We start from the raw sequence: 12,687 nt of genomic DNA, 5'->3' as shown, positions 1-12,687 counted from the left end.
GCTGAATATCTCTCCTTGGGATGTTTCAGGGGCCCTTGAAGCATCCCAAAGTTAGCTAGAGGTCAAAATTGTTTCATTAGAATTTTATTTAGGAAGCTTTCTCAATAAATATCAAAAGGGTTTAAAATACTCAGATAGGATCATAGGTCACTATGAAACAATAGTTATTCACTTAGCCAAAGTAACAATAAAAGATTTCAAAGGCAAATACAGAACAGATCATTTATGAGGTAAAGACAGTTAAAAATCTTTTATCAAAGGCAGTTCAATATCTGAAGAAAGCTTGTCCTCTTAGCCAAGAGAAAAGTCAAATTCAAGTTTTACAGAAACTTACTTTTAAATTTATTTACTTAATTAAATTGATTTTAAACTGAGTCAGTCTTGACCATACACAAAACTCATTTCTCATGGTCCACTTTCCACAAACCTTGTTACACTTTCTGTATTCATAATTTTATTTTCCCATTCAGAAATAGACACCTGTCAGACCTACTTCCTTTTCCCTTAACAAAATGCAATTTCATTCCTCACACTTCTTTACTGTAAACACTCATCCTACTTTCCTTAAGCAACCATGAACTGTCCTTTGTATTAGCATTCTGTAGATTGGTGAATGTAAATACCAATGATAATTTCTAAAAACATTTACTTTCTTATAGAGAATATCTCAAGATGACACCAAACATTATTCATTAATAGTCCAAAATCTCTTTAGTTTCTCTGTAAGAGGAAGGTGGTGTTCTGTAATTAATGTTATGGGATCTTATATTATTTGGAAATGACCTAGCTATTCAATAAACTTCCATCACTTAGTTTAGCACAAACCTAGAAATTAAAGTTACCCAAATCTGGAAAGACTATTTTAGACAGACATTCCTAAAGTATATTTTATTCTTAATAGAATTTATCTAAAAGCTCCTATCTCATTTACATGTTCTTTCCTTAAAAGTTTCTTCACTCAAGTTAATTTCCTTGCTGACAAACTTGTAACAGATATAACTTATATTAAACCTAGGCACAATGAAAATGCTATGCTTAATATTAATGACTCAGACATGTCTACATTAATTAGATGAACAAACAAATATTAATACCAAGTATTTAATACTGAATAGTTCCCAGTTCATGTGAACCTGAAATACATTTAGGTTAATTTCTCTTGTATTTAGAATTGTTTGATTTGTAAAGCAGAGTTAAGCAAAGGATCATTTTGGTGATTAGAGAATGATTCAGGTGTCAAGTCCAAATATTGCTCAAAAGTTTCTTTCCCAGTCTCCCATAATAGTCTGGATTGATTCATTCGATCTTCACTAGCATTGTTGAACCTTTGTCCAATTTATGGTTTTTGGAGAAAGTTCTGGGATAGGTTTGAGTAATTTCTAAGTTAATTCCTTCAGTACAAGCCTCTTGACTATGCGACCAAAATTCCATTAAGGGTCATTTCCATCCTGCTTTTTCTATTCATCCCCTTGCTTTGCTTTCAGAAACTAACAGCTGTATTAGCTAATATGGATCTGAAAACCTGGACTTTTAAGTCCAGATGGTTAATTCAAAATTTTCAGCAAATCCCAATGCATTCTGAGTTGGACTGGGAAATTTCTTGGCTAAGGCTCGAAGTTCTGTTTGCATCCTGGATGTATAGGAAAGCAACAAGGACGATTCATTTCTCCCTGTAATAGATTTCTCCTTAAGGGAGCTATAATCATTTCTGATTTTTTTATCTTCCTTTTCTGGGAAAAGGGAAGCAGCAGGAGGGAGAAGGGTTGGAAGAGAAAAAAGTGTCTGATCTAGGCAGTTCAAATAGAAGAGGATATATGGAAAGAGTAGAGGGAGAGGCAGAGTCAGTGCTAGCAGCCTTTTTTAGTTCTGATTATAGCTTCAATTTCTTGTTGTTGTTGTCGTCATTGTTGTTGCTCAGTCCCTCAGTCATATCCAACTCTTTACAACCCAATGGACTGCAGCATCCCCAGGCTTCCCTACCCTTCACTATCTCCTGGAACTTGATCAAATTCGTGTTCATTGAATTGATGATGCCATCCAACTATCTAATCTTCTGTTGTCTCCTTCTCTTCCTGCCTTGAATCTTTCCAAGCATCAGGGTCTTGTCCAATGAGTCGACTCTTAACATCAGGTGGTCAAAGTACTGGAGCTTCAGCTTCAGCATCAGTCCTTACAGTGAATATTCAAGGTTGATTTCCTTTAGAATTGACTGGTTTGGTCTCAATGCTGCCCAAGGGACTCTCAAGAGTCTTCTCCAGCACCACAGTTTGAAAGCATCAATTCTTTGGTGCTCAAGCTTCTTTATGGTCCAACTGTCTATCTCATACATGATCAATAGAAAAAACATAGCTTTCACCATATGGGCTTTTTTTTGCAAAGAGATGCCTCTGCTTTTCAATACACTGTCTAGGTTTGTCACTGCTTTTTTTTCCAAGGAGCAAGCATCTTTTAATTTTATGGCTGCAGTCCTTATTCACAGTAATTTTGGAGACCAAGAAAATAGTCTGTCATTGTTGCCATTTTCCCCCATCTATTTGCAATGCTAGTGATGGGACTGGATAACGTGATATTAGTTTTTTGAATGTTGAGTTTTAAGCCAGCCTTTTCACTCTCCTCTTTCACCTTCATCAAGAGGCTCTTTAGTTCCTCTGCACTTTCTGCCATTAGGGTGGTATCATCTGCATATCTGAGGTTACTGATATTTCTCCTGGCAATCTTGATTCCAGCTTGAGCTTTATCAAGCCAGGCAATTTTCATGATGTACTCTGCATGTAAGTTAAATAAGGAGTGTGAAAATATACAGCCTTGATGTACTCCTTTCCCAATTTGGACCAGTCCATTGTTCCATGTCCGGTTCTAACTGTTGCTTCATACAGGTTTCCTAGGAGGCAGTTATGGTGCCTCTTGCCTTCTCCTGTTTGACCACTTCCAGTTTACTTTGATTCATGGACTTAACATTCCAGGTTCCTATGCCATATTGTTCTTTACAGCATCTTTCTCTTTCTTCACAATTTCGTGAAGATTCATTCTTACAGTAGATCCTAGCAACCTCAGCATACGAGCTTTTTTTTCTTTCCTTAATTAAGAACTTTCACCTTTTCACTTTACAGTTTTTTCAGCATATCCAAATTGCCAGCACCACTATTTTTGTGCTTTGGAACCATTATTAAATAAAATGAGTTACTTGAACTCAAGCCCTGTGATACTGAAACAGTCAACCTGATAACAAGAGATAAGTGACTTATGGGTGGGGTATGCTGGACAAAGGGATGATTCACCTCAGGCAGGATGGAATGGGATGGCACCAGATTTCATTACTCTACTCAGAATGGTGCATAATTTAAAACTTATGAATTGCTTATTTCTGGAGTTTTCCATTTAATGTCTTTGAACAGTTATTAAATGAAAATGTGCATCATGAAACCAAATGAGGGGAAAATACCATACATAGACTTTCTTCTATAAAATTTGGATTACATTATATGTTGTCCAAATCCTTTCTTTTCTCTTTTAGCATTATATTGTGAGCATTTCCCACATCTTAAAATTTTCAAGACTGTAATTTTTATTGGCAAATCATATTTAATTAATTATGATAACTATTTTCAGTCAACATTTCAGTGTATCTTTTTTGCTATAAATGTTATTTTTTTAAGTTTATTATATGTATTTAAAATTCACTTACAACTAATTATCTATAAACTTTATCCAAACCTCTGGTGACACCTCTTTTATCATCTGATAACTATCAGAGTCTTTGAAAAGGAGATGGTAATAGAAACAGAAAGAGATGAGAGAAAATGGAAATAATGATAGGAAATAGCCACTAGGGCTGCTATAATGTGAGAGTTGTTATTAACCATCTGTGGCCTTGAATGAATGTGTAATGATAACGGCAATATTTGTAATACTGGAATTTTTAAAATAATTTTATTTATTCTCTAAAAAAAATACATTTTTGGCATCTTCAAAAAGTAATATATCTGTTGTTAATGTCTTCACACTAAGAAAAAGCCTATTTGGAGTATTTCTTTGTTACTTGTTATCAATCCTCTCTACTCTCATTCCCTATCTTCCTGAAGCCATGGGAATAAAGAAGAGTTCTCCTGCAGAGGAATACAACTTGCTGTGGATTGGTTCCTAGATAAAGGCCATAAAGATATTACTGTATTTGTGCCTGCATGGAGAAAGGAGCAATCCCGCCCTGATGCACCAATTACAGGTACTAATTAAATTAAAACATTTCTTCTCATCCAGAAGCAAAGCTGGCAAGATAGTTTGGGGAGAGCCCAATGCTCCTAAATTAGATAAGTACTTTTCTAAATCTATTAAGTACACTTAAAATGTTTTTTATTAAGTGTATTTTAAAGCAGATTTTTCCTTATCCAAATAATCTTTTGTGCTGTGGCACAGAGCAGTTAAATAGAGATTTCAATTTCAAGCAAAAAATAAAGCACACAGTTGAAAAAAAGAGTGTTTGTTTCTATTTGACCATAAGCTTCAGACAAAAAGGGAGATGAATCTGGTTACGAACATGACTGAGTTTTCCAAAATACTAAAGAAACCACCATAGACAATGGATCTCATCCTGTAGCAGATAAGTTATTGTGGGATTTGCAAATTAGGGGTTAGAATAGAAAAAGAGAAAAGTCCCATGGCATTCAGAGCTAATTTATCCATGAAGCACAGTAGGCCGAGTGCCTAGGGTTCATAATATATACTTTTAGGATCCCATGTAAATCGTTTAATTTTATAAGCTTTTCAACATCAGAGGGTAAAATTGAATATAACAATAAATATATAATAATGTACCTAACTGGATTATTTATATTTATACCAACATAATTGTAAAGTATAAACTTAACATTTCTTTACAGAAGAAAAGACCCATGAAGGCAAAAGTGCCTAAAGTCCACAAAAGTTATGATGTGGCCCTATTGGCAGGAGGATCACTACATTCACTTATAATAGTATATAAAGCTAGCTCTTAACGGCATTTGAGAGCATCAATACCCCAATTCTCTGAGTATCAGGTCTTGCCTTATGTACAAAATGAGAAGGTTCAGTGAATGACTGAAGGTTCAGTGTCATGGGGTTGTCTGCCAACTGCTGAACAGGCTCTCAGCCTCAGTCTTGAGAGTGGATCCTGGCCCTACTCAAACTTCTTTCTTCATTAATAAAGAGGCTAAAAGGAAAGGGGGTTAGTACTCATATGCTACCACTTAATATTTTTCCTTAGTTGTGGCTTTCCTTCAGGCAGAAGGCAAAAATGTTAGTCCCTAAGAAAGATACATTATTCTCGTCCTGGCAGACACATCCTCATCATACTTCCCTGGTTTCTTCAGCAACCAAACTTGGTGCTGCAGCCAAAGGGCAAAATAAACCTCAAAAATGTTAGGATATCAATGTTATTTCTTACTCTTCATGCTGGTTTTTAAAAACTTAGATGTCATTTAATCTATTTCCTTTATTTTATCAGAAAGAAAACTGGAGTGGAAAGCGGAAAGCAACTTGGCTAAAATCACAGTCCAAATTGGTGCCATAGCCAGGAATAGTGGCCACATTCTCTCTAAGAGCAAATAATATATTAATCTAGTACCAACTTTTATATTTTTTAATATGGGAATAACGCTGTTAATTTCCAAAGACGATTTCTATTCTGTGGCATATAATCCATATTTCAACAGATCAAGATATCCTACGTAAACTGGAGAAGGAAAAGATTCTTGTCTTCACACCTTCCCGAAGGGTCCAGGGCAGGAGAGTTGTTTGCTATGATGACCGGTTCATAGTCAAACTGGCTTTTGATTCTGATGGCATCATTGTATCCAATGATAACTACCGAGATCTTCAAGTTGAAAAGCCAGAATGGAAGAAGTTTATAGAAGAGCGTTTGCTGATGTATTCTTTTGTGAATGACAAGTACGTTTCTTTCCTATAGGGTCTGAATAGCCTAAATCCAAATTACCACTAAGGATAGATTTAATTTCATTTCAATAAACATTTACTGAACACTCACTGTATATTGTGCATTATGCTGGTTGCCATGGGAATAAAAGGCTGAATAAGTAACAAGACTCACCCTTAAGAAGCTCAAAGTGTACTTAGAAAAGAGATTTCCACAATGTGTTGGGATAAACTCTATGGTTAGCATTTTTTAATTGCTTTGTCTATGTGAAATGATATGAAAAAGTCTCACAGAGGAAATAACATTTGAGATGAAGTTTACAGACAGAGGAAAGAGGGCTTCTGGGCATTATAGTTGAAGAGAACATCATGAATAAAGCTATAAAGATGTGAAAATGGGTTGCACGTTGGGGGAACTGGCAGACATGTCAGTGTGGTTGAAACTTATAATCCACAGAAGAATGATGTATGGGAAAAATCATTCCTTTCTTGTGTTCAAGTGGAAACAGAGGGAAGAACTGCTGACTTAGCAGAAGATAGACTTGCAGCAGAAAGGGCTATTAGAAGGCTATGGCAATAGTATAAGCAACATGTAATGAAGGCCTGAACTCCTGATAAGGGATAGTTTACCTCTCGCTTGCTTGCTTTCAGATTTATGCCTCCAGATGATCCTTTAGGACGTCATGGACCAAGCCTTGAAAACTTCTTAAGAAAGAGACCTGTTGTTCCTGAACACAAGAAGCAACCATGTCCTTATGGTGAGTACCTATGTGCAAAACTGAAGAAGTCTGAATATTTTTCTCTTCAAGGTTTCCCTTTCAAAGGGAAAATCCTGGTTTGTCCACTCTCTGTAAGTTAAAGTCTGTGTCTTCATATATTTTCAATTAGGCATTTAAAGAACCATCCTAGAAATTTCTTGAGAAAGAGGTAACAAGAATTGAAGGAAAAAATAATTGTCACTAGTTAAAATGATTCATGTGTTCTAACTGTCTCTGTCCTGAGCAGTGTTGTTGGGGGCAGGGAAGTGCAGAAACTTACTTGATCTGTGGAAGAAGAAAGGGCAATGATAAACTGCGTTTGGCCCCAAGAAGGATGTGTCTTTCAGGCAGGTGACTGCGCCCTCTGTCAATATTACCCTTTTCTTCCAATCTGCATTTTCCATTTTGCTTCCAAACTTTATCTTCATTTCCTATTTTAAATATAGTTTTCTATACCCATGACTGATTCATGTCAATGTATGGCAAAAACCACTACAATATTGTAAAGTAATTAGTCTCCAATTAAAATAAATAAATTGATTTAAAATAAAATAAATAAATAAATATAGTTTTCTAGAGTGCTTTCATGATCTTACCCAAGTCCCTGTGACACAAAGTTTGTGAGCCTAACAGTAAGACATATGCTGCCTTGTCTGAGGCAAATGTGAATGTTCACTGTTTTTGAATAATCATTTATTTATAAGACATCTAGGTGTTTGTTCTCAACTATCATTTATTCATATCATAGAGTATTTCATGTTTACTATCTTCATTTAATCCTCACAATGACCTTATAATAAAGGCATTATTATAAACCTTGTTTACAGAATAGGAAAATGAGGCACAGAAAATAAAAATCACTTAGCAAGGTCACATGGCTAGTAACTGACATAGCTGGAATTAAAGCTCAGATCTGACCAGCCTCCAGGCCACTGCTCTTTGCACTGAACCACCCTGCCTGCTACTGCTCTACACTGCCTCAGCATGCAGGCTATGCCTAGACAAAGTTGTGAACTTCAGGAAAATGAAGGCTGTTCAGTGACAACTCTTACCTTTCACACTGCAGTTTCCTTCCTAGGTTTCCACTTCTTCCCTCTCTGCTCACAGTGTGTGATGCCACCATGGTGTTGTCTGTCTCCCGTCTTTAAGAACAGTTAATTTTCTGTCCTATATCCCAAAAGTAAAACTCTAACCTGAGTGACCAGATTGTTAAAACAGCCTCTGGCACAGAGAGCTGCACCACTATGAGAGAGTCTTACCCCAGGGCATTATTTTTCAGGCAAAAAATGCACCTACGGCCACAAGTGCAAATACTACCATCCGGAGCGGGCCAACCAACCGCAGCGTTCGGTGGCTGATGAGCTCCGCATCAGTGCCAAACTGTCCACAGTAAAAACCATGAGTGAAGGCACCCTGGCCAAGTGTGGCACAGGGCTGTCTAGTGCCAAAGGTGACATAACCTCAGAAGTCAAACGCGTGACCCCCAAGCGTCAATCGGATCCCAGCATCCGGTCCGTGGCTGTGGAGCCTGAGGAATGGCTGTCCATTGCCCGTAAGCCTGAGGCCAGCTCTGTCCCCTCACTTGTGACTGCTTTAAGTGTCCCCACAATCCCACCCCCCAAAAGCCATGCAGTGGGTGCCCTCAACACCCGTTCAGCCAGCAGCCCAGTGCCAGGATCCTCTCATTTCTCCCACCAGAAGTCCTCATTGGAGCACATGACCAGCATGCAGTATCCACCCATCCTGGTTACCAATAGCCATGGGACCCCTATTAGCTATGCTGAGCAATACCCAAAGTTTGAGCCCTTAGGGGACCACAGCTACTATTCAGTGTTAGGCGACTTCTCCAAACTGAACATCAACAGCATGCATAATCGAGAGTACTACATGGCTGAAGCAGACCGGGGGTTGTATGCCCGGAATCCCAACCTCTGTCCTGACAATCGTATGAGCCATACCAGGAACGACAACTATTCCTCTTACAACAACCTGTACTTGGCTGTAGCTGATACTCATCCTGAAGGCAGTTTGAAGCTGCATCGCTCAGCATCTCAGAACCATCTTCAGCCTTTTCCTCATGGTTACCACGAAGCCTTAACGCGAGTGCAGAGCTATGGCCCAGAAGACTCTAAGCAGGCCCCCCACAAGCAATCAGTCTCCCACTTAGTTCTGCATGCCCAGCACCCAACAACTGGAGCACGCTCCAGCTGTCCTGGAGACTATCCCATGCCTCCCAATATCCATCCTGGGGCAACCCCCCAGCCAGGACGTGCCCTGGTGATGACTCGGATGGACAGCATTTCTGATTCTCGCCTATATGAGAACAATCCCATGAGGCAAAGACGTCCTCCTCTGTGTCGGGAACAGCATGCCAGCTGGGACCCACTGCCCTGTGCAACTGACTCTTATGGCTACCACTCCTATCCCCTGAGTAACAGCCTCATGCAACCATGCTATGAGCCAGTCATGGTACGGAGTGTACCTGAAAAGATGGAGCAGCTTTGGATGAATCCTTGGGTTGGAATGTGCAATGATTCCAGGGAGCAAATGATCCCAGAGCACCAGTATCAGACCTACAAGAACCTCTGCAATATTTTCCCTTCAAACATTGTTCTTGCAGTGATGGAGAAGAATCCCCACACAGCAGATGCCCAGCAACTAGCAGCCTTGATTGTTTCTAAGCTTAGGGCTGCACGTTGACATGACATAGGACTTATTTCTTTATATAAATATGAATACTAATAATGCACTAATACTATGATAACAGTAACTAATAGTTTTGTGTTACACTTTACAAGTTACAGACTGTTTATGTTATTGAAGTGCATAACAACCCTGTGAGGAAAGTCTTACTAATGTCTTGTTCTCTAGACAAGGAAACTGAAGCTCAGTGAGTTTAAAAGTAACTTGCTGAAGTCACACTGATAGCAAGTGACCAAGTCAAGACTCACACCCAAGTCCTCTGACTCCAAGTCCTATACCCTTTTGCACTGCACCATGCAGGTAATGGAGGACAAAACCCAGGGGAAAGGCCTAAATGCAAGAGAACCCAAGGGATACCATTACCAACTGTTTTCTTAGTCACACATTCTATATTATGAAGTATTAATGACATACCTAATTCAGAGAGCAAGAGTATCAGGATCAATCCATATGTTGAATTAACCATTTAGGATTTTTAATAAGAATATGTAAACCTATTTAAAAGTAAACATATACTTTATTGCATGGATATCTGACCATTCAATACATTTATTAACTGAGATGTAGGGTCACATTGAAGTTTCTAGAGCTACATTTCAAACTTATTGTTAGCAATTATATTGCATGTATGACTGTATGTATTTAGTTTGAGGTGTGTGTGTATGTGTATCTCTATATAACCTTTTGTATAGTGGTGATAAAAAGACAGACTTTGCACAGTCCTTAGTCTACAGCTGTATAGATCACAAATCTGACTTGATGATTTTACATCATATTTCATAGTTTCAACTAGTTTTGAAAGTGAAACTACATCCCAATATTTGAATATTGCTTTCTTAGGCACCAGAGCAAACTGGTTCTATTTCCTTTGCACTTTTTACTTCTCAACATTTATTGAGAGTTCTTCACTTTTAAGTCTCTTCACCTTAGTAAATTAGGGATCAGATTGAAGCCTTCTTCTGCAGAAGAGGTGATGGATAGTTCCAAGTTGATACTCTCAAGTTCCAAGCATAGTAGTTGCGTGTGCTAGACAAGCACAGAAGAGTTGGACCAGGACCAAGGGATTTACTACCAGAATTTGCTTCCCTTAATCCCAGGAGAGATGGCCAAACTCATTCGGCATTAAATGATGAACATAAAAAACTGCATTCAAGGGGGGGTCCAATGGATGCTCTTTGGACTTCTGACCTATGCAGTATTCAGCATCACAGGATGAAATGCATTGAAGGACAGTGCACCGTCATGTAATCCACTTTCTCCTGCCATCTAACCTTTGGGCAATAAGGTTGATCATTGGTGGAGCAGAACTTTAGGAAACACAATCAGGGGATTTTCTAGGTGGAAAAAGCTTCCAAAAGGGGATACTACATCTTTGCTAATAACTGGCTCAGTTACATACTTCAAATGCATGCAGAGGGTGCACTTGACGTTAGGTAATTCTTAAATGGATTACTAAGGAAGGCACGACTTTGGGTTGACAGCACTATATGGGCAACTTGTATCTCGCTCAGGGTGGGAACCTTTGTAGCTAAATGCCTCTAGAAGAGGCGTTTATTGTTTTTGTTTTTTTAAACAGCTGCACTAAATAAACCCCTTTTTGAATCCATTGTATATTGCAACATTTTGAACCATGACCAGCTCACTATTTCTTGAGCTGGAACTTGCTAATTTCTATGGTAGTTTTTTTCATGAAAGTTGAGAAGGCCTGGTCTTGGCCTTTTGTTTCTTCATGAGAAGGTGTGACACTGCCTATAAATGTTTCTTACTGTGAAACACTCCGAATGTGAGACTGTAGTCAGGGTTATTTCTGGTGGTTTGATAACGGCTTGCATGCTGCTTTCTGGCTTTCTGTCTCTGTCCTGGTTGATCAAAACTTCCTCTTGGTGTTTCTCTTCAGTTTACCATAGTTCACATTCATCTCCTACCCTTTGATCTTTCTATCTCCCAGCATACTGAGGAGTAAAAGTATTTTCTCCCAGGTAGGTCCATAGAGTGAAGTGCTTGCTGTTTCACACAAACACCATTTCATATCTTCAACTTCTTGGACCTTCTAAATCTGTCCCATGTCTAAGTCAGGGTACGTGACAATCTTAGATGACTCTACTGCCTTTGTGCCAGTTAGTTCAACTTCCTACAAAAACCATCAATGGTACCACAGTATCCACTAGCTGCACACTGTACAGGGAAGCACAAGATTAATCTTCTCAGCTGCAGTTCATCTGGAACATGTTTATGTTCAGCACTCAAAAAAAATTCTAAGCTCCTCCCAATACAGGAAATTTTTTTTAAGGCAGCATATGTATTTATTTCCTAAAAACAATTGTCATTCTTCTCATAAAATGTGTATGAATCAAAGCAGCTAGGAGCAATGCCTCAAATAACCAGAAATGACCTTCTGTTGATACAAATTGTATCTCTTTTTCTCCTGACTGTATAGAAACAAATGTACAAAACTCATCTTAAACTAGGTTTGGTACTGACTTTTCATTATGATGTTTGTGGCACTGTGTGTCACAAGGGAGTAGCCCAGGATCATGAGGGAGCTTTTATTTACAAAGGGCAGTAGTTTATAGACAAAGACAATTTTTCAAGGCCTCTTGATTACTATGTGCAAGATATTGTGCATAGTTTCAAGCACTATATGGCATAAGTTTCTCTTTAGCCGATTAAATTTAATATGTCCTTGCAAAAGAAATTTTGTGTACAAAATTGTCAGTGTGAGTTGTTCATCTGTAAGAACCTATAAATGGAGCTGTACAACTATGAATGCATAAATTGAGCTTGTTTATATTGAGGTCTGCACACTTCTTGACTGTTCCATTTTGTCTGCAATTATAAAACAGCAAATACAAAGAAACATCGAAACCCCTTTGGCTTCCTTGATAATGAAATCAAGCTTCCATCCTGGGGATAAGTGTGTGTTCTTCAGGATACTTACCTCCAAGTACTAAGTAGGGGTTACTGCACAGTGTTTTGTGTGGTTTTCAAGAAGTATATTTTGCAAGAGGTGCTTTGTAATTTTAATTATTTCACTGAGTTTCTGGACTCATAGCAAGTCTGTGCTTGTTCAGGCCTTAGATTTTGTAGATTTTGAGATTTTTTTTTTCTTTTGGTGACTTTGTTGTTTGTTTTATTGTTATTTTTATTTCAACCTGAAGAAGTGTGACTCTGGAGTGGCACAGTCAATCCAGGGCACCATTTCTGTAAGATGGCTCAAAGGAAAAGGAGCCTTTTCAAAGGTAACATACAGCCATTGCATGCTCTCTTAAGGTGCAAGAAATGGAAGGGGGGGGGTGACACATGCCTTATGGAAATGGTA

General features: G+C 38.4%; 1 protein-coding gene across 2 annotated transcripts in view; it reads left to right on the top strand.

Moving 5' to 3' along the window:
• The window catches only part of ZC3H12B (zinc finger CCCH-type containing 12B), a 580,099-nt gene extending 570,734 nt beyond the window's left edge, over positions 1–9,365 (top strand). For both annotated transcript variants that reach the window (XM_043895043.1, XM_043895044.1), the window contains 4 exons: positions 4,083–4,222; positions 5,688–5,922; positions 6,559–6,665; positions 7,945–9,365. In XM_043895043.1, the coding sequence (XP_043750978.1) occupies positions 4,083–4,222; positions 5,688–5,922; positions 6,559–6,665; positions 7,945–9,365 (1,903 nt within the window). The remainder of the gene's footprint in view (positions 1–4,082; positions 4,223–5,687; positions 5,923–6,558; positions 6,666–7,944) is intronic.
• Positions 9,366–12,687: the final 3,322 nt, after the last annotated feature.

Source organism: Cervus elaphus, chromosome X, assembly GCF_910594005.1.
Source record: "Cervus elaphus chromosome X, mCerEla1.1, whole genome shotgun sequence".
Classification (NCBI taxonomy): Eukaryota; Metazoa; Chordata; class Mammalia; order Artiodactyla; family Cervidae; genus Cervus; species Cervus elaphus.
The sequence above is the reverse complement of the archived record's forward strand: the minus strand, read 5'-3'. Positions and strand labels throughout refer to the sequence as shown.